Consider the following 14,953-nt stretch of genomic DNA (forward strand, 5'->3'; position numbering starts at 1 on the left):
ACGTAATCCCACTGAGAAATTATCCACCACACTCGATTTCACGCACACTCGGTCAAACATTCTCTCTCACATCATGACACATAAGAAACATAGACATTCCTTTAGAATATTTAATAATTCTTACATCATTGCTTCTCTAATTTGAATAAAATTCCAGTTTAATTTTTATAATTTTAATTTAAATAATGTGAACTCTATAATTTTTATTTTATTACAATATAATCTCCCTATTATTTATTTATGAAATTAAGAAAAAATATATTAATACGAAATTAAGGAAATTAAGATTTAAAAAAAAAACTCTATAATACATAATGAAAGGACAAAATATTATAACAAAATTAAAAAGATTAAATTAAAATTAAAATTGCAAAATTTAAATGACACTTAAAAGATTAGAATAAATTATACTTTGCGCTTTTTATGTTTAGTCACTCACTTTAGCACCTTTATTTTTTAATTTCTTTTGTAATGTATTTGAATAGTTAATTTATGTCTAAAATTAAATAAAAAATGACACATTAACACGTGACATAAATTTTTTTTTATATGTAAGAGCATCTCTAATGGTGTTTGCTAAAATAGCACTGCCATTGTTATAATTTAGTAATGAATATTGTTATTTTGTCAAATTATAGCAATAGTGTTCTAATGATTACATGTTATTTTAGCAAATCTCAACCAACTTTTTTTCAAAGTTTGTAGGTGTTGTTTGGATATAAGTTTTTTAGTATTTTCTTTTTGTTTGTTTATTTTTTTGTCTTTTATAACTTTTTTTAATGATTTTAAAAAAAATTATATATTTACATTATTCCTGACAAGATAAATATAAAAAATGACATTTGCTATTTTTTAAAAAAATTATATAATGTTTATATATTTACATCAAATTTTAGTATAAAGTTTTTATATAATGTGACAACTAGAGTGACATTAGTTGTTTAATTTTAAATAAAAAAATTAATTTTAAGAGTATATTGAGAAAAATTTAAAAAGTAAAAAATTAAAGTAAGAAATTTTTTTTTGAAACGTCAAAAAAAAAAAAAAAAAAAGCCAAATATATAACGAGGGCAAAATATGTATATGCCTTCGCTGACACGAGTTTCATTGAAGAAACAAAGGTCTTCGGATTGGACGGTCAATCAATTACCTTCAACCCCTCTATGAATTTCAGCCGTTAGATTCTCACTTTCAATACGCACTGTACGATAGTACTACCACCAGAATCTTACCGTCCAATATTTACAAAATTGAATTTCAAAAGCTCGAGAGGGAGGAACGACAGAAGCCTCCTTCTTCTTCTTCTGCTTCTTCTTGTTCTCGTACCCTTCCTTCCATTTCGATTTCTCTCTCTACATCTCAGCAAACATTCTCTCTCTATCTCTTCTCTCTCTCTCTCTGCCTATACGTACGTATTCACATGTGTATATGAGTGTACAGATCGATTTTTCTTTGATTCAGCTCAATCCGCGACTGTTCTCGACCAACATTAGTCTGATTTCAACATAAATCTTAGCTCTGGAATGACAGAGTTTGAGATTTTGAATTATGTTTTGAGCGGTACTCGATTCGAAAGGCTTTGAATTTGAGGAGATTCGTGGAATTTTTGCGATTATTGGACAGAAATCAGTGAATTTAATTAAGAATTGTTTTTTTGGAGATTTATTTTGAATTTGAAGTTGATGGAGAAAGGTGAGCGAGGGGATTTCCCTCCAAAAAAGGCTCAATCGGAGACGCCGGTGAAGAAGCTCGCGAGGCAGCTGGATTTCACGGGGTTTGGAGCTGCATCGGCGGCCGTGGTGTTGCCTGAGCACCCTCAGCAGCCGGCGGCTCAGCCCCTGCTGCGGCGGACGGTTAAGCAGATGCAGCCGCCACCACCACAGCCACAGGCGCAGCAGCAACAGCTACTGTTGATGCCTGCGCAATCTCAGTCCCCTCTTCCTTCGATACGCCCTGTGTAAGTCTGCAATTATCGATTCTGCTATGCTTTTTATTCTCAAAGTTGCGAGTTTGTTTTAAAAAAAAAAATGGTCTTGGAAGCTGAATATTGATTTTGAATTTTCAAATTTGTGAAATCTTCCAAGGGTTTTGATGTTCTGGTTCTCTCTCTTTCAAATTTGGTTATTTAGCTATAACTTTGCGAGATCAATTATTACTGTCCATTGCCCTTGTTTTGAAATGTCTGTTTTTGTATATATTTCAGTCATGTGATGCTTAATAAAATCTCAAATTTAAAGTTTATGCACTCGTTCTTTTTTTTTTTCATGTGTTGGGGATGCACAATTAACTTTTTATTTCAGTTGATTTATATGCCTTTTGTGTTTAAAATTGGAAGTTTGTTATTGCGAAATTGAGGTTGGTTTCCTTATTAATTTCTTGGGGGTTGGGGGAGGGTGTTAAATCACTATGGAATGTGAATTCTGCTGTCCAGAAAATGATTTTTTTGACAGCAAACTTAGAGATTTTCTGATGGATGTAAGCATTGAGGATATTTTTTCTTCCAAATTCCATGTGTAATTTAAATTCTTTTTGCCATGTATTTTGCTAAGGATTAAATATTGAATTTGACACTAGGTGAGCTTTCCTACTCAGGATTAAATATTTATTTTTACGCTGGTTGAGCTTTCCTCCTCGTCCTCCTTCTTTTTCTTCTTCATATATATATGTGTGTGTGTGTGTGTGCGTATGTATTCTGTTGCACGGGATACGATGGAGGATCACGCAGCCATGTGGGGGAATTCAGAAGGACTTCAGATCTGGAACTGGAATACATAGCAAAAAGAACATAAATTACAACAAGACATGAAGTTCCATTTTTTTTCCCGTATAGCTTTTATTGTATAATAATCACTTATTAAATGAATTTGGCTGTATTCAACCTTGCTTCGCAAACCTCAACTTCCAAAAGAAGGGACACCACCTGACCACCAGTTAGGAGTGTTTTTGATCTCTCCTTCTCTAACACTGATACACATAAGCATTGAGGTTTTCAATTTATCTTCATCTCACAAATAAAACGTGACAGAAGAATTAAATTGTTTCTTTTTTCTCTCTTTCCTTCTTTAGTGTTGTATAATAATATTGGTGCATGTGATATTGTATGGTTCAGAATGCTAATTTTATCTTGTTTTCCTAATGCATGGAATTAATGAATTTAAATTTGTCTGCAAACTTTGATGCAAAAGCTTAATTTATAAATTTTACTAATGAAAATAGTCTTTCTTTCATCAGAAAATCAGAATCTCCTAGAACGCGGGCAAGAACAAATGTTGAAGTAAAAGACGGTACTCCAAAGAAGCAAAAACAGTGCAACTGCAAACACTCGAAATGCTTAAAGTTGTAAGTACATACCTCTTTACGTGCACATTTTCCATGGAGAGAGATTTCATCATTAATCTAGTGTGTTGTGTTGTCTTTCTTTAGAATTTGTGTGAAAAATATTTATGTGGATTTCTAGTCTTGAATAGCTGTCTTACTATTAAATTTAGGCTATGTTGGCCACTGGCCATTCTGTTGTTTACTTAATCTAGAGCTGCTGATATTGTTCTGTCATAATACAATTATCATCTTTTCCTTGTAATTATTGAGGACTTACAAGTTTCTAGGCATAGATGCAAAGCTGCTTATTTGTATGTCAGCTTTCAATAAACAAAGCAATATTTTAGCTAAAAGGTAGATACTCTGAAGAAAGTTTTAACACTTTGAAAGTATAATACTCATGAGATTGAAGTATGACACCACCACTCTTCTCTCTTGCCCTCTTATGTGCGTTTATGCATGTTTTGTTCTATGTTAGGACATGATTTTCTAGTGAACAATTTATTGACAAAACAAAGAAAGAGAAAGGTCTGCTACTTGGTGTTGGAATGTGTCCCACATCTATTGGAGTTGCCCCATTTGTACTGGTTATAAGGCTCCAGATTCTCTCTCCTTAAAAACCTGAGTTTTAAGGAGACGTGTGGGTTGGGTTTTTCAATTTGGTATTAGAGCTTGGTTGAGCCTGTGATTGTTGTGCCATTTGTCCATCTACTGTATCTTGTGGTCTAGGAGGGTGTGTTGGAATGTGTCCCACATCTTCTGGAGTTGCCCCAGTTGTACTGGTTATAAGGCTTCACATTCCCTGGGTTTTAAGGAGAAGTGTGCGCTGGGCTTTCCAATTCTTGACTAGGCTAGGCAGGGCTGAGAAACCAACCTAAGGGTGGATGGTCGAAGCCTAACCAAATATATGTTGGCCACCCCAACATTTTTGCCAATCACATGATAGAATTGATTTCATGTGACTAAATTGCATACATGTGCGCACAATTGAGGCAGACCTCTTATTTATATATATCAATAAAAAAAAAATTTGGAAACTCCGCCGGGGTTGTTAACAACTCCGCCGGTCCCAAGCCCGGGTTAAGGAGAAGGGTTGTGTGTTAGGTAGCGATAGCCAACACGTAAAAAAGCCGCTCGGATCCCTTATGAAAATGAACCCCATTTGATGGGACTTAAGGCTTGGTTTGGTTTGGGAATAAAAAAAATTTGGAAATGGTGGTCTAATCAAATTTTTATGCTAAGATCTCAGTTATATAGCCCAAAAGTGATCTCAATTAGAATTATAGGTCCATCCTTGGTGGCCACCCCAACATTTTTCAAATCACGTAACATAATTGATTCCATGTGACTTTAGTGGCATACCTGACAATGACATACATGTAATTTTTGTTATATTTTAAATGTGAACACAATTGAGGTTGATCACTTGACCTCTTATTTATAGATGTCAATCAAGATTTAAAAAAAGAAAAGAAAAATAGGCTATTTTAGTTGGCTTTTTTACAAAAAAGATGTGTAAAAAAGTAGAGAGAGTAATGTGATTGGGTGTTTTGTCTTTTTGGCTATTTTAGCGGAAAAAATTCACCCCAAACAGGACCTAAATATGTTTTTCGAACCACTTTAACACCACACCAAAAGGAAACTCAGATTTTTAATTGTGCATTTACTTTAGCTCCCTTTACAAATTTTTTTGGGACCACCCCATGTTATAATGTGATGCTTAGCATGCTTTTTAACTAAGGGTATTGTTAACATGCGCCCTTAATGCATATGCTAAGAAGGCTTGAAAAGATTGTACATTATTTATTACACGTACTTTCATGCAGAATGTACAATTCCTTTTAAGCTTCTAATTTGTGCCCCAAGGGCACACACTACAAAATTGTTAACTACATCTATTCAACGAGAAGAGTTTTACCCTCCCTCTCTCTCTCTCTCTCTCTCTCTCTCTCCACATGGATCTTGTCTGTTGATTTGAAATTTACCTTACGATGTTTATTTGTTTTGATAAGTAAAATTACTTCATGATGTTTTTGATGGAATGTTATAATCTCTACCTTGAGTTATCACCAAATAAATAAATAAATGAAAGAAAAAAAGTCATTACCTTGTTAATGAAGCCAACTTGCTCTTTACCTTGACCTTTCACAAAAAAGAGTGGATTGGGACATGTATGGGATGTTCTTAGTTTTCATTTTGTTTACTTGCTGCACCATATTATAAATATATGTATCTACATATGTGCATGTACAAATGAATCTTTTTACCAAAAAACTTTTATGCACTTGTATTTATGCCATGCATGTATATTTGTTGGATATGACATAATTCTTCTAGACTTTAATCTCTTTATGCTTGATCAAATTATCGCCTTTTTCTTTTGTGTCTTGTTTATGTAGCAAGAAACTGTTGTCAAAAGTCAATACTTCCATTTGCACAAACAATTTTTTTCCATGTGTGGCAAGCTATTAATATGGCAATTAATAACTACATGCTGCGTACACTCATTGAATGCTTAGGTGCCTAGCTCCCAGTCCTAGCAATCAAGACTGCTAGTACCGAGTTCGGCTCCTCTCCAATCCTATTAGAATTGGAGGATCTTCCAGTGCTTTCTAACTGTATGACACATGACAACTACTGCATCCAACGGACCAAAATGCTTTAATTAATCAATTCTTTGTTTCTTTACTTCTCATCCAATTTCTGTTCTTGCCCACAATTTATTTATTTATTTTGTGACTGCCTCTTCTCTCTCTCTCTCTAGACTTTACCCCAGCCCCAATCATTCCTATCTTTCCCTCTCTTCCCTCTCTCTCTCTCTCTGCGAACGTCCCTGAGAAAACCACACTCTTCCATGTCCATCACAGTAATGTAAGCATAAAATGCTGACAGCTTCAAGAATCAAACTATTGCCATCAAAAAAGGAAATGATACAAATTAAGATAGTTTTTAGTTAATTACATTTACAATTGGACATCATTGTGTTTGATAGTTGCAAATCAATGAATACACTGGAATATATATATATATATATATAACTTGTGTGTATATTAAGATTTTGAAATTGTAATTAATTTCTCTCACATTAATCAGTCTCAATCTGTGTGGTTGCGAAATCAATTTTGGAAAACTAACTTGCTCAAAGTCATTTGTACAGAGAGAGAGAGAGAGAGAGAGAGAGAGAGAGAGAGAGAGAGAGAGAGAGAGAGAGAGAGAGAGAGAGAGAGATTGGGCTGGGGGTGTTTGAGGACTCGCAAGAGGCAGAGAATGTTGAGAATTTGGAGCTGGCAATGGTAGGCAAGGCGAGGGATAGGAGTAAGAAGGTGGATCAGTGGAGTCGTAGGAGAGGAGGCGGTATAGGTATGGTGCATTGGTGTTGGAGCAAGAGAGAGTTTCACAGAGAATAAGGGATTTTCCTTCTCCTGTAATGAAGATGATAAAAGTTGGGTATGATTACGTGTGCATAACCACATGGCCCTAAGATGGGATGGGTTTAATGTAAAGATCTTGGCCGTTGGTGTAGATTGGAGGATCCTCCAATTCTAATAGGATTGGAGAGGAGCCAAACTTGCTAGTACGTATGTTCTTTAGTATTTCAAAAATATAAGGTTCACCTTCTAGGCTTATGTAAAGTTCAAAGCTTTATAATTTGTAGTCACTGACGATATTTCGATAATTTGGTATTCTCAGTATGCTCAGCTGTCTTTCTTTAATCTTTATGAAGTCTATGCACATGATGTTAAATCTGGCAATATTTTGGTTAGGTATTGTGAGTGCTTTGCATCTGGGATACACTGCAATGGGTGCAACTGTGTAAATTGTCACAATAATGTTGAAAATGAGGCTGCCAGGCGAGAAGCTGTTGAAGCTACCTTGGAGCGTAATCCAAATGCCTTCAGGCCAAAAATTGCTAGCAGTCCGCATGGAAATCGGGAAATTAAGGTATGCATTCTGATAAAACTTGCACATTTATGCATATCTTGTGTTTAACATTGATTTTGGACAAATTAAATGTTAGTTATTTGAGCTGTTTTGTCATTGTTGCCAGTGTTAGTGATCTGTAAGGAGCTTCTTTTCTTCTTCTTCTTGTTCTCTTCTTTTTTTATTTTAGTTTTTTAACATATATTGCTGGTCCAACAGTAAGGCTTGCTGTTAGCGTCCCTGGTGGCGCAGGTTCGAGTCACAAAAACACTCTCTCTAGAAATGGGGATAAGATGGGGTACATCATGAAGTGGGTTGCCTTTATATATATATGTATGTATATTTATATCTTGCTACTCTAGCGTCTAGGATTTAGTTTTTTATTGTTTCATGGCAGAGTTAGCATATACAACAGTGCCAGTTTGTTATTCATCTTTCTAAGACGAGGTACATCATGAAGTGGGTTGCCTTTATATATATATGTATGTATATTTATATCTTGCTATTCTAGCGTCTAGGATTTAGTTTTTTATTGTTTCATGGCAGAGTTAGCTTATACAACAATGCCAGTTTGTTATTCATCTCTCTAAGACGGGGTACATCATGAACTGGGTTGCCTTTATATATATATATATGTATGTATATTTATATCTTGATATTCTAGTGTCTAGGATTTAGTTTTTTATTGTTTCATGGCAGAGTTAGCATATACAACAGTGCCAGTTTGTTATTCATCTTTCTAATAAAAAGCCGAGTGAGATTTCACATCTTAGGATTTTCGGGAACAGTGATTATAACTGATTTGTTTTGTGTGTTAAAGAGCAAAATTAAATCATCATCTATGCATAGCTTTGTAAACTAAACAAATTCAACTTTCTTTTGCAATAATTTCATTTGCTTTGCTTTGAGAAGTGTTTAGCGATGCATCTGTTATAGCAAATGTGTCCCTGATAAGGACTGAGGTTTCGCACTTAGGCATTGCCATGTATAAATGTTTGTACTAGATGTTCACAAATTCGCCCCAGTTTTTGTGCAATATTGCAGTCCCATATCTGCTTCATTAAAGCTTTGTTGTTCTTGTATATACCCCCTATTTTGTTCACGTAGTAGTATAATGTAGTGCATGTCGATTTATTTGAATATCTATGACAGTTTTTATGCTCTTTCTGTAAAATATGCAATTATTGTTGCCTTCTTTGTCTAGTTAGATTATAAATGTTTTAAGATATTCCTTTCCTATCCTTGTGCCTCATAGATCGTTGAAATCAAAAACACTATAACCCAATTGATTTTGCAATTTGAAAAAAAAAAGTTCGGAAACATGGTAGACTCTTGCCCATAGCACCAAATGTAGCAACTCCAAATTTTATTTCCTTTTTTTTAATGATTTTCTTTCTTCTAAGAAGGATAAACTATGAAGCACGAACACGTAGTGTCCCATTTTTATAAATTTTTTTTTTTTTTACCAGAGTAGCATACCCACCAAGGTTGATGAATTTAATGAGAATAAATATTTGACATAGAATAAATATATAATATTCAAATTTATAACCTATCATAAATATATAAAATTATATGTTTTGTATGTATCCCCTGCGTGTCATGTTTTGCATTTTTTTGAAAATTTACATGTCCATGTCGCGTCACATATATGTGCCCATTGCTTCTCAGAGCATAAAGGTTGAAATATAATAATAAGGCTTTTTCTTGGAGGAGGTTTGCAGAAAGAATCATAACAAGAACTAGCTCAACTTTTACAAGATTTACCAGTTTATGTGATTAAGTTCAACATTATGAACTAGTTTGTAAAAAGTAACTATGCAACTCATGTGTTAAAATAATATAAGATTCCCTTGTTTTTTACTCTGTAATGGAAATTCACTTGTATGCATCTATACCTAACTTAACACAATCTGACTCTGTATTCATCTATGCTTACCTTACCACATTATTATGCAATGTACCATTCTTCTGTCCCATTCCATGTGCCAAAATGATTCAAGTTCTCGTGGCATTCATTGAACTTCAAAAGTTTCTCTAGTGTGCTGCATTATCATAGAAAAAGGCAATTTGAAGAAAATTAAGAAATTCATTCTTGCAAACTAAGTTCAAAGTTGGCCCTTGTATTTTCCTGGAAATCTTCACCACAGATTTAAGTTGCATTCTTGATAATCCATACACTCATGAATTCATAAACTGGACAAATTGCAAACATTCAAATACTAGTAAGTTACAAAAGATTGTAAAATAATCCTCATGCTTTTTGGTTGGTGATGCTTTGAGTGATTTGGGTTGGTATGTATGAGCTGTTTAAGGCAGATACTTGAGCACTTCCTAGAGGACATGGACATTGAGAGGAGAAGCAAGATAATTGTTAACTTGGTCTATTAATGAGCTTGGGTGTTTTAAGGGGAGAGAAGCAATCTAGACAAGGATGCTTTTGTTTGGGCCTTGCCGTCTCTCATCCTAAGTAAATCCATTTTGCAATGGACACTCCCCCTCAATCCTGCATTAAGAAATTTCATTGTTTTCTGAATTTAGCAATGTATCTCTATGCTTTTGTATGTGTATAGGCTTAAAGCATTAAAATAAAATTGAAAGTTTTAAATGATGAAAAAGTTATTATTGCATTTCATTAATAATGCTTTGGGTAATTAGAACTGGTAAAGATGTTCCTCTGCTCTATTGTGATTTAAATTTTCATGAATTGTATAATGAGGTCAGAAAAACACATCATTGTAGTCTTATCGGTACCCTCATCTAGGGAGAGGGTCTCTTACCATGCTTATCTTGTTCACCAAGCTTTTCCTTTATGGTATTTCGTAATGGTTGAAACTTAGGACATGAAAAGGTCTTTATGACTGAAAAGTCTAAAGTAAATGGGAGCATCCAAATTTTATTTGGATTAGAGACTATGACATGCACAATTTCACATTCTCATCCACTCTCTCCTTTATATTTTCACAATGTCAGGGTTATCTTTTAACATTTTGATCCTTTTTGGGTAAATAACATTTTGATCTGTACCTCCAAATAATTAGTTAACTTGTTTGCCTCTTGAGTTTAGCATGGTTCTAATGTACAATTGTTTTTAGGGAAAGAAACGTGGAATGTTTGTATTGACACCTTAGTGGTGTTCTCTGTTGAGATAGTAGTATTAAGGCCTTGTTTGTCATCTACTATATAATCCATCTTTTTATCTTTTTATCTTTTTTCCATCACATCACCTCTCTACTTTTCTGCACATCTTTTCGTAAAAAGACAAAAAGTGCACTTTTTTAGTACACCCCAAACCAACCCTAAATTGTGCTCAGAAATTGATCGCCAAATTTCAAAGGCTTGTCTCATAGATTCTCCATGTAGTTCCAGCCCATACAAATTCTTGAATTTTTTGACTGATGCAAAACGTGGAGTAATCCTAGTCTCCAACTTACAAAATAATGAATATGACAGTACACAATGATACATTTTCTAATTAAGTATGACCTTAGAGAAAGAAGATAAAATATCCTGTATTTTGTTTATGTTTTAGTATTATTTTTAAAGATGGTGCGTTTACTATCTTTTGCTGTTTTTGAGTGTGTACATGGTTTTGAGAGTATTAATACTATTATGGGAAGGAAAAAAAATACTGGATGGGAGAATCTAAAGTTTAAATAAGCTATTAGAACAAGTTTTCTTTTTATTTTTTTTTAATGTTTTTTAAAGAAATGTAATTTTTTGTTTTTTGATACATGATATGTAGATAGTGTTTGTGTACTTCTTGGACTATGTTGATATGCATATGAACTGGCTTAAAATATATGTAGGAGGAGGAAGTTTTGGTGTTGGCAAAGCACAACAAGGGATGCCATTGCAAGAAATCGGGGTGCCTCAAAAAGTACTGTGAGTGCTTCCAGGCCAATATTCTCTGCTCTGAAAATTGTAAATGCATGGACTGCAAAAATTTTGAAGGTAGTGAAGAGAGGAAAGCTCTCTTCCATGGAGACCATGCAAACAACATGGCATGTATTCAGCAGGCAGCTAATGCTGCCATCACTGGTGCTATTGGTTCCTCGGGCTATGGATCCCCTCCACTATCCAAGAAAAGAAAAGGTCAAGAGCTTTTTTTTGGGTCAACAGCCAAAGATCCGTCCATTCACAGGCTTGGACAATATCCACAGGTAAACTTGATATTTGCATCCACCATTAAGGATTAGCTGGACTGGTTAGTTGATGAAATGTCAATAACTGATAATTATTATTGAATCTGGTTTCATTATCCTCTGAGTTAGTTGTTTATATGATTTAATAAAACAAACAAGTACACTGATCTGTAATTAATAATTGGTTCAATTTTCTGGGAAAAAATGTATCTATTCGGCAAAGAAATTTTTTTGTATTTTACTTTGTGTATATATATATATTTATATTATATTTGCTTTGTTTTGCTGTTACATGACATTTATTTCTGTGGCTCAGTGTTAAATGCACTTTATGATTTTTAGCCTTCAGAATGCATGATAGTTTACTGTATCTTTATTATGTTTTACAGGCAAACCACATAAAAGCTTCTGGTCACTCCCCTTTCTTGTCTTCCATTCCGGCTACGCGTGCCAGTAACAGTGCAACATTGGGCCCTTCAAAATTTACATATAGGTAAATGTTCTTGCCTTCATGTAAATTTCAGTCAAGTACTTGTTTACAGAACTAACTGGTGTACAATGATTGAAGGTCACTCTTAGCAGACATCATCCAACCACAGGACTTGAAGGAGCTTTGTTCAGTTTTGGTGGTGTTTTCAGCAGAAGCTGCTAAGACTCTAGCAGGTATGTGTGTACATTTATATAGGGAATTCAAATTATAATCTTGAGTTAGTTGTGGTACCTGATTGAGCAATATTTTCTTTTTGTACACAAGCTTGTGCATTTGGGAACCAAGTGAGCTGCATTTACATTCGTATGCCATTTTTCTGTGAATACAACTTCTAATTTTTCAAGGATTTTCTCCTTGCTCTGGTAGGATTGTTTGTGGTCATTTTCTATGGAGCCAAAGCCAAGAATAAAATTGATGTAACCTGTATTTAAATTCTAGATCATTTTTTGTACAACACTGCTAGTTCTCTTTAGCAAATGTGTACAAATGAATTTTCCTCTTTTAAGCACAATGTACGGATGCCTTTTTGGGCAGTGGTACCAAACTTATAATTCAGCCTATGGCAACAGTCTTTAGATAGTTTTGATCCAAACATATTGGCATCTCTTAGTTGTTTTTATAACCTTACATAGTCTGCAGCTCTGTTTTCTGACTAAGTTTTTACATTGTGGTGCATGTGAAGGCAGAATTAGAACACTAATGTGTTTGAGTTGTTGGTTGAGTGTGCATTGCTTGTGGTTTTGCTGCTGAAAGTTTTTCTTCTCTTCACTTTCCCTACAAAATCCTTCTCATCAACCCTAAATCTTCAGGGGTTCATCATAGTGCCCATATTAATACTTGTGTGTATTTATAATGTACCCTTTGCCACTAACTCTTCTATTTTAACTAGTTAATAATTATTCATCCAATCTGTATTCTTCCAAGTTTTAATGAGTAATGGAGCATTTATTAGTGTGATGCAGTCCATAAGAAAAGTAAATCTAAAGAAGCAGCTAAAATTAGAAGTTGGCATGTGTTCAAGGCGGGATCGGATTTGTCTTCCTAAACAAGTCCCATAAATAAAGACTTAATTACATAACTAGAGACATAGCACTCCATGGGCATCCCTTACAACCTGGGAGCTTCTATTTCCACACACCACATTATCTCAACCTAGGAAGCACGGATACTAAACGATATGGATACGGCGATACAACAAAAATTAAAAAAAATAGAATATGGGTACAGGTTGGATACGTTTGTAAAAGAATATTTTTTAAAATTATTAGTAGTGAGTTGCACATAAGCTCAAGAATGTTGAGAAGCCACACTGTAATTTTATAATGCAAAATATTAATCATTAAGAATTAAGTATTAATTTAAGCCAGTAACTATTTTACTTTTTAATTTTCAATAGGTCTTTCAAATATTTCATTTCAATATCAAGTCTAATATATTTATATTACAATATCATAACAATCCACAATTTGTCCATGTGCTTTTTCCTTTTGCACTAGCCAAAAATATTGTATACAAGTTTACTTCCTTATTTATTTATTGATATTTAATTTTACTGTTATTGTATTCTCTTGTCAATCCTTACTTTCTATGTAGTTATAGGGGACATGCATTATACAATAAAGATATACGTCAATTTGACAAATTCTATTACTTTAACTAACTATGTTCTTCTTATCAAAGAACTAAACAAAGTATTAGAAAAGTATTCTTGTATTTATTCTCGCAATTATATTATATTATAATGTTTTGTAAGAAATTTTACAATTTTAATTTCGTAAAAGTAGTAATGCATGACTTGGAGTATCTAATACTTCAAAATTAATGAAAAATTAATTAAGAAGTGACCAATACGTATCCGCGAGTATCCAAGGAGTATTGGTATCCGATACAGATACTTCTTCCTTTTAGAAGTATTCGTGCTTCATAGATCTCTCACACACTTATTTTTCGAATGCTTGGTTCGAAAGTTGATTTCTAAACCAAATATTTTTGCTCAGAATTCAACTTCCAAATCAAATATACAACCAAATCAAATAATTTGTCCGGGAGTTTATTTCCGAACAAAAAAGATGTGTGTATTGAGAGAAAACCATGTGTGGAAATAAAAGCTCCCTTGCAACCCATGTCCACAAAATCTGAATTTACCAAAATACTCATAACCATCAAAACACTATAAAGCATATGGGAAATGGACCATTTTAGAATCTTACTTAAATAACCATAAAATAAGATGATACTAAGACTAGAAACATGACTGTGTAGTTCCTATAGGTCTCCCTTGAAAATATGCCAACTTCCAATTTTAGGTCCACAAGATGAGGAAGAAAAAAAAGTAAATTTGAGGAAGTAGCAAAAATTAGAAGCTGGAATGTTTCAAGGGGTTCCTATAGGAACCACAAATAAACAAGTTGGACTTTGTCCGACTCAAAAAAAAGATAGAGAAAAAATAAATTTCAGCAGCAAAAATAGGAAGTTGGCATCTCTCAAGGGGTGATCCATATTATTGTGGTATGTTTCATAGGTTAGGAGTATTTTGGTAATTAGATTTTTTGGACATGAATAGTAGGGGTAGCCCATGGGTCATCATATGGGGTCAAGTTATTTAATTATTTTATGGGTAAATTACATAGCCTTCCCTTCAGGTATAGAGAAAATATAGCAAGCTCCACAGTTTTGGTATAATTAAATTGAACTCCCTTAGGGTTCTAATTCATAGAAAAAAAACCATTTTCATCAATAATTTGTTAGTTACGTGGATGGAAAAATATTGTTGTCATCTCTTTTACATTGAAATGTATATTTTTTCTTCTTTATCATTGTGTCTTCAAACCATCTGCATTAGTTTCGGTTGACCTTACTAAAAGGGAGCTTGGTGTAATTATTGCAAAACTATGGAGCTTCGTGTATTTTCTCAAAACCTCAAGCGAGGTCAGTGTAATTTACCCATATTTTATTTATGTGTTATTTAGGTTTAGATAGATTGTGGAAGTCAAAAGAAATAATTTCTAAATAAGAAGTTAAATCCTATTGGTAGTAGTTATCTAATGTTTATGCAAAGCCACGTAATACTTCTAATTCA

The 14,953-nt window shown here is 33.8% G+C and overlaps 1 protein-coding gene across 4 annotated transcripts in view; it reads left to right on the forward strand.

Moving 5' to 3' along the window:
* Positions 1-1,091: 1,091 nt before the first annotated feature.
* The window catches only part of LOC114279321 (Tesmin/TSO1-like CXC domain-containing protein), a 53,191-nt gene continuing 39,329 nt past the window's right edge, over positions 1,092-14,953 (forward strand). For all 4 annotated transcript variants that reach the window (XR_014349364.1, XR_014349365.1, XM_028221542.2 and 1 more), the window contains exons 1-6: positions 1,092-1,957; positions 3,232-3,339; positions 7,083-7,260; positions 11,049-11,402; positions 11,774-11,877; positions 11,953-12,047. Coding sequence is in view for 2 of the 4 variants with exons in the window: in XM_028221542.2 (XP_028077343.2) it covers positions 1,683-1,957; positions 3,232-3,339; positions 7,083-7,260; positions 11,049-11,402; positions 11,774-11,877; positions 11,953-12,047 (1,114 nt within the window). In the remaining 2 variants the exon portion in view is untranslated. The remainder of the gene's footprint in view (positions 1,958-3,231; positions 3,340-7,082; positions 7,261-11,048; positions 11,403-11,773; positions 11,878-11,952; positions 12,048-14,953) is intronic.

The sequence above is a fragment of the Camellia sinensis genome, chromosome 13 (assembly GCF_055761805.1).
Source record: "Camellia sinensis isolate YWXY chromosome 13, ASM5576180v1, whole genome shotgun sequence".
Classification (NCBI taxonomy): Eukaryota; Viridiplantae; Streptophyta; class Magnoliopsida; order Ericales; family Theaceae; genus Camellia; species Camellia sinensis.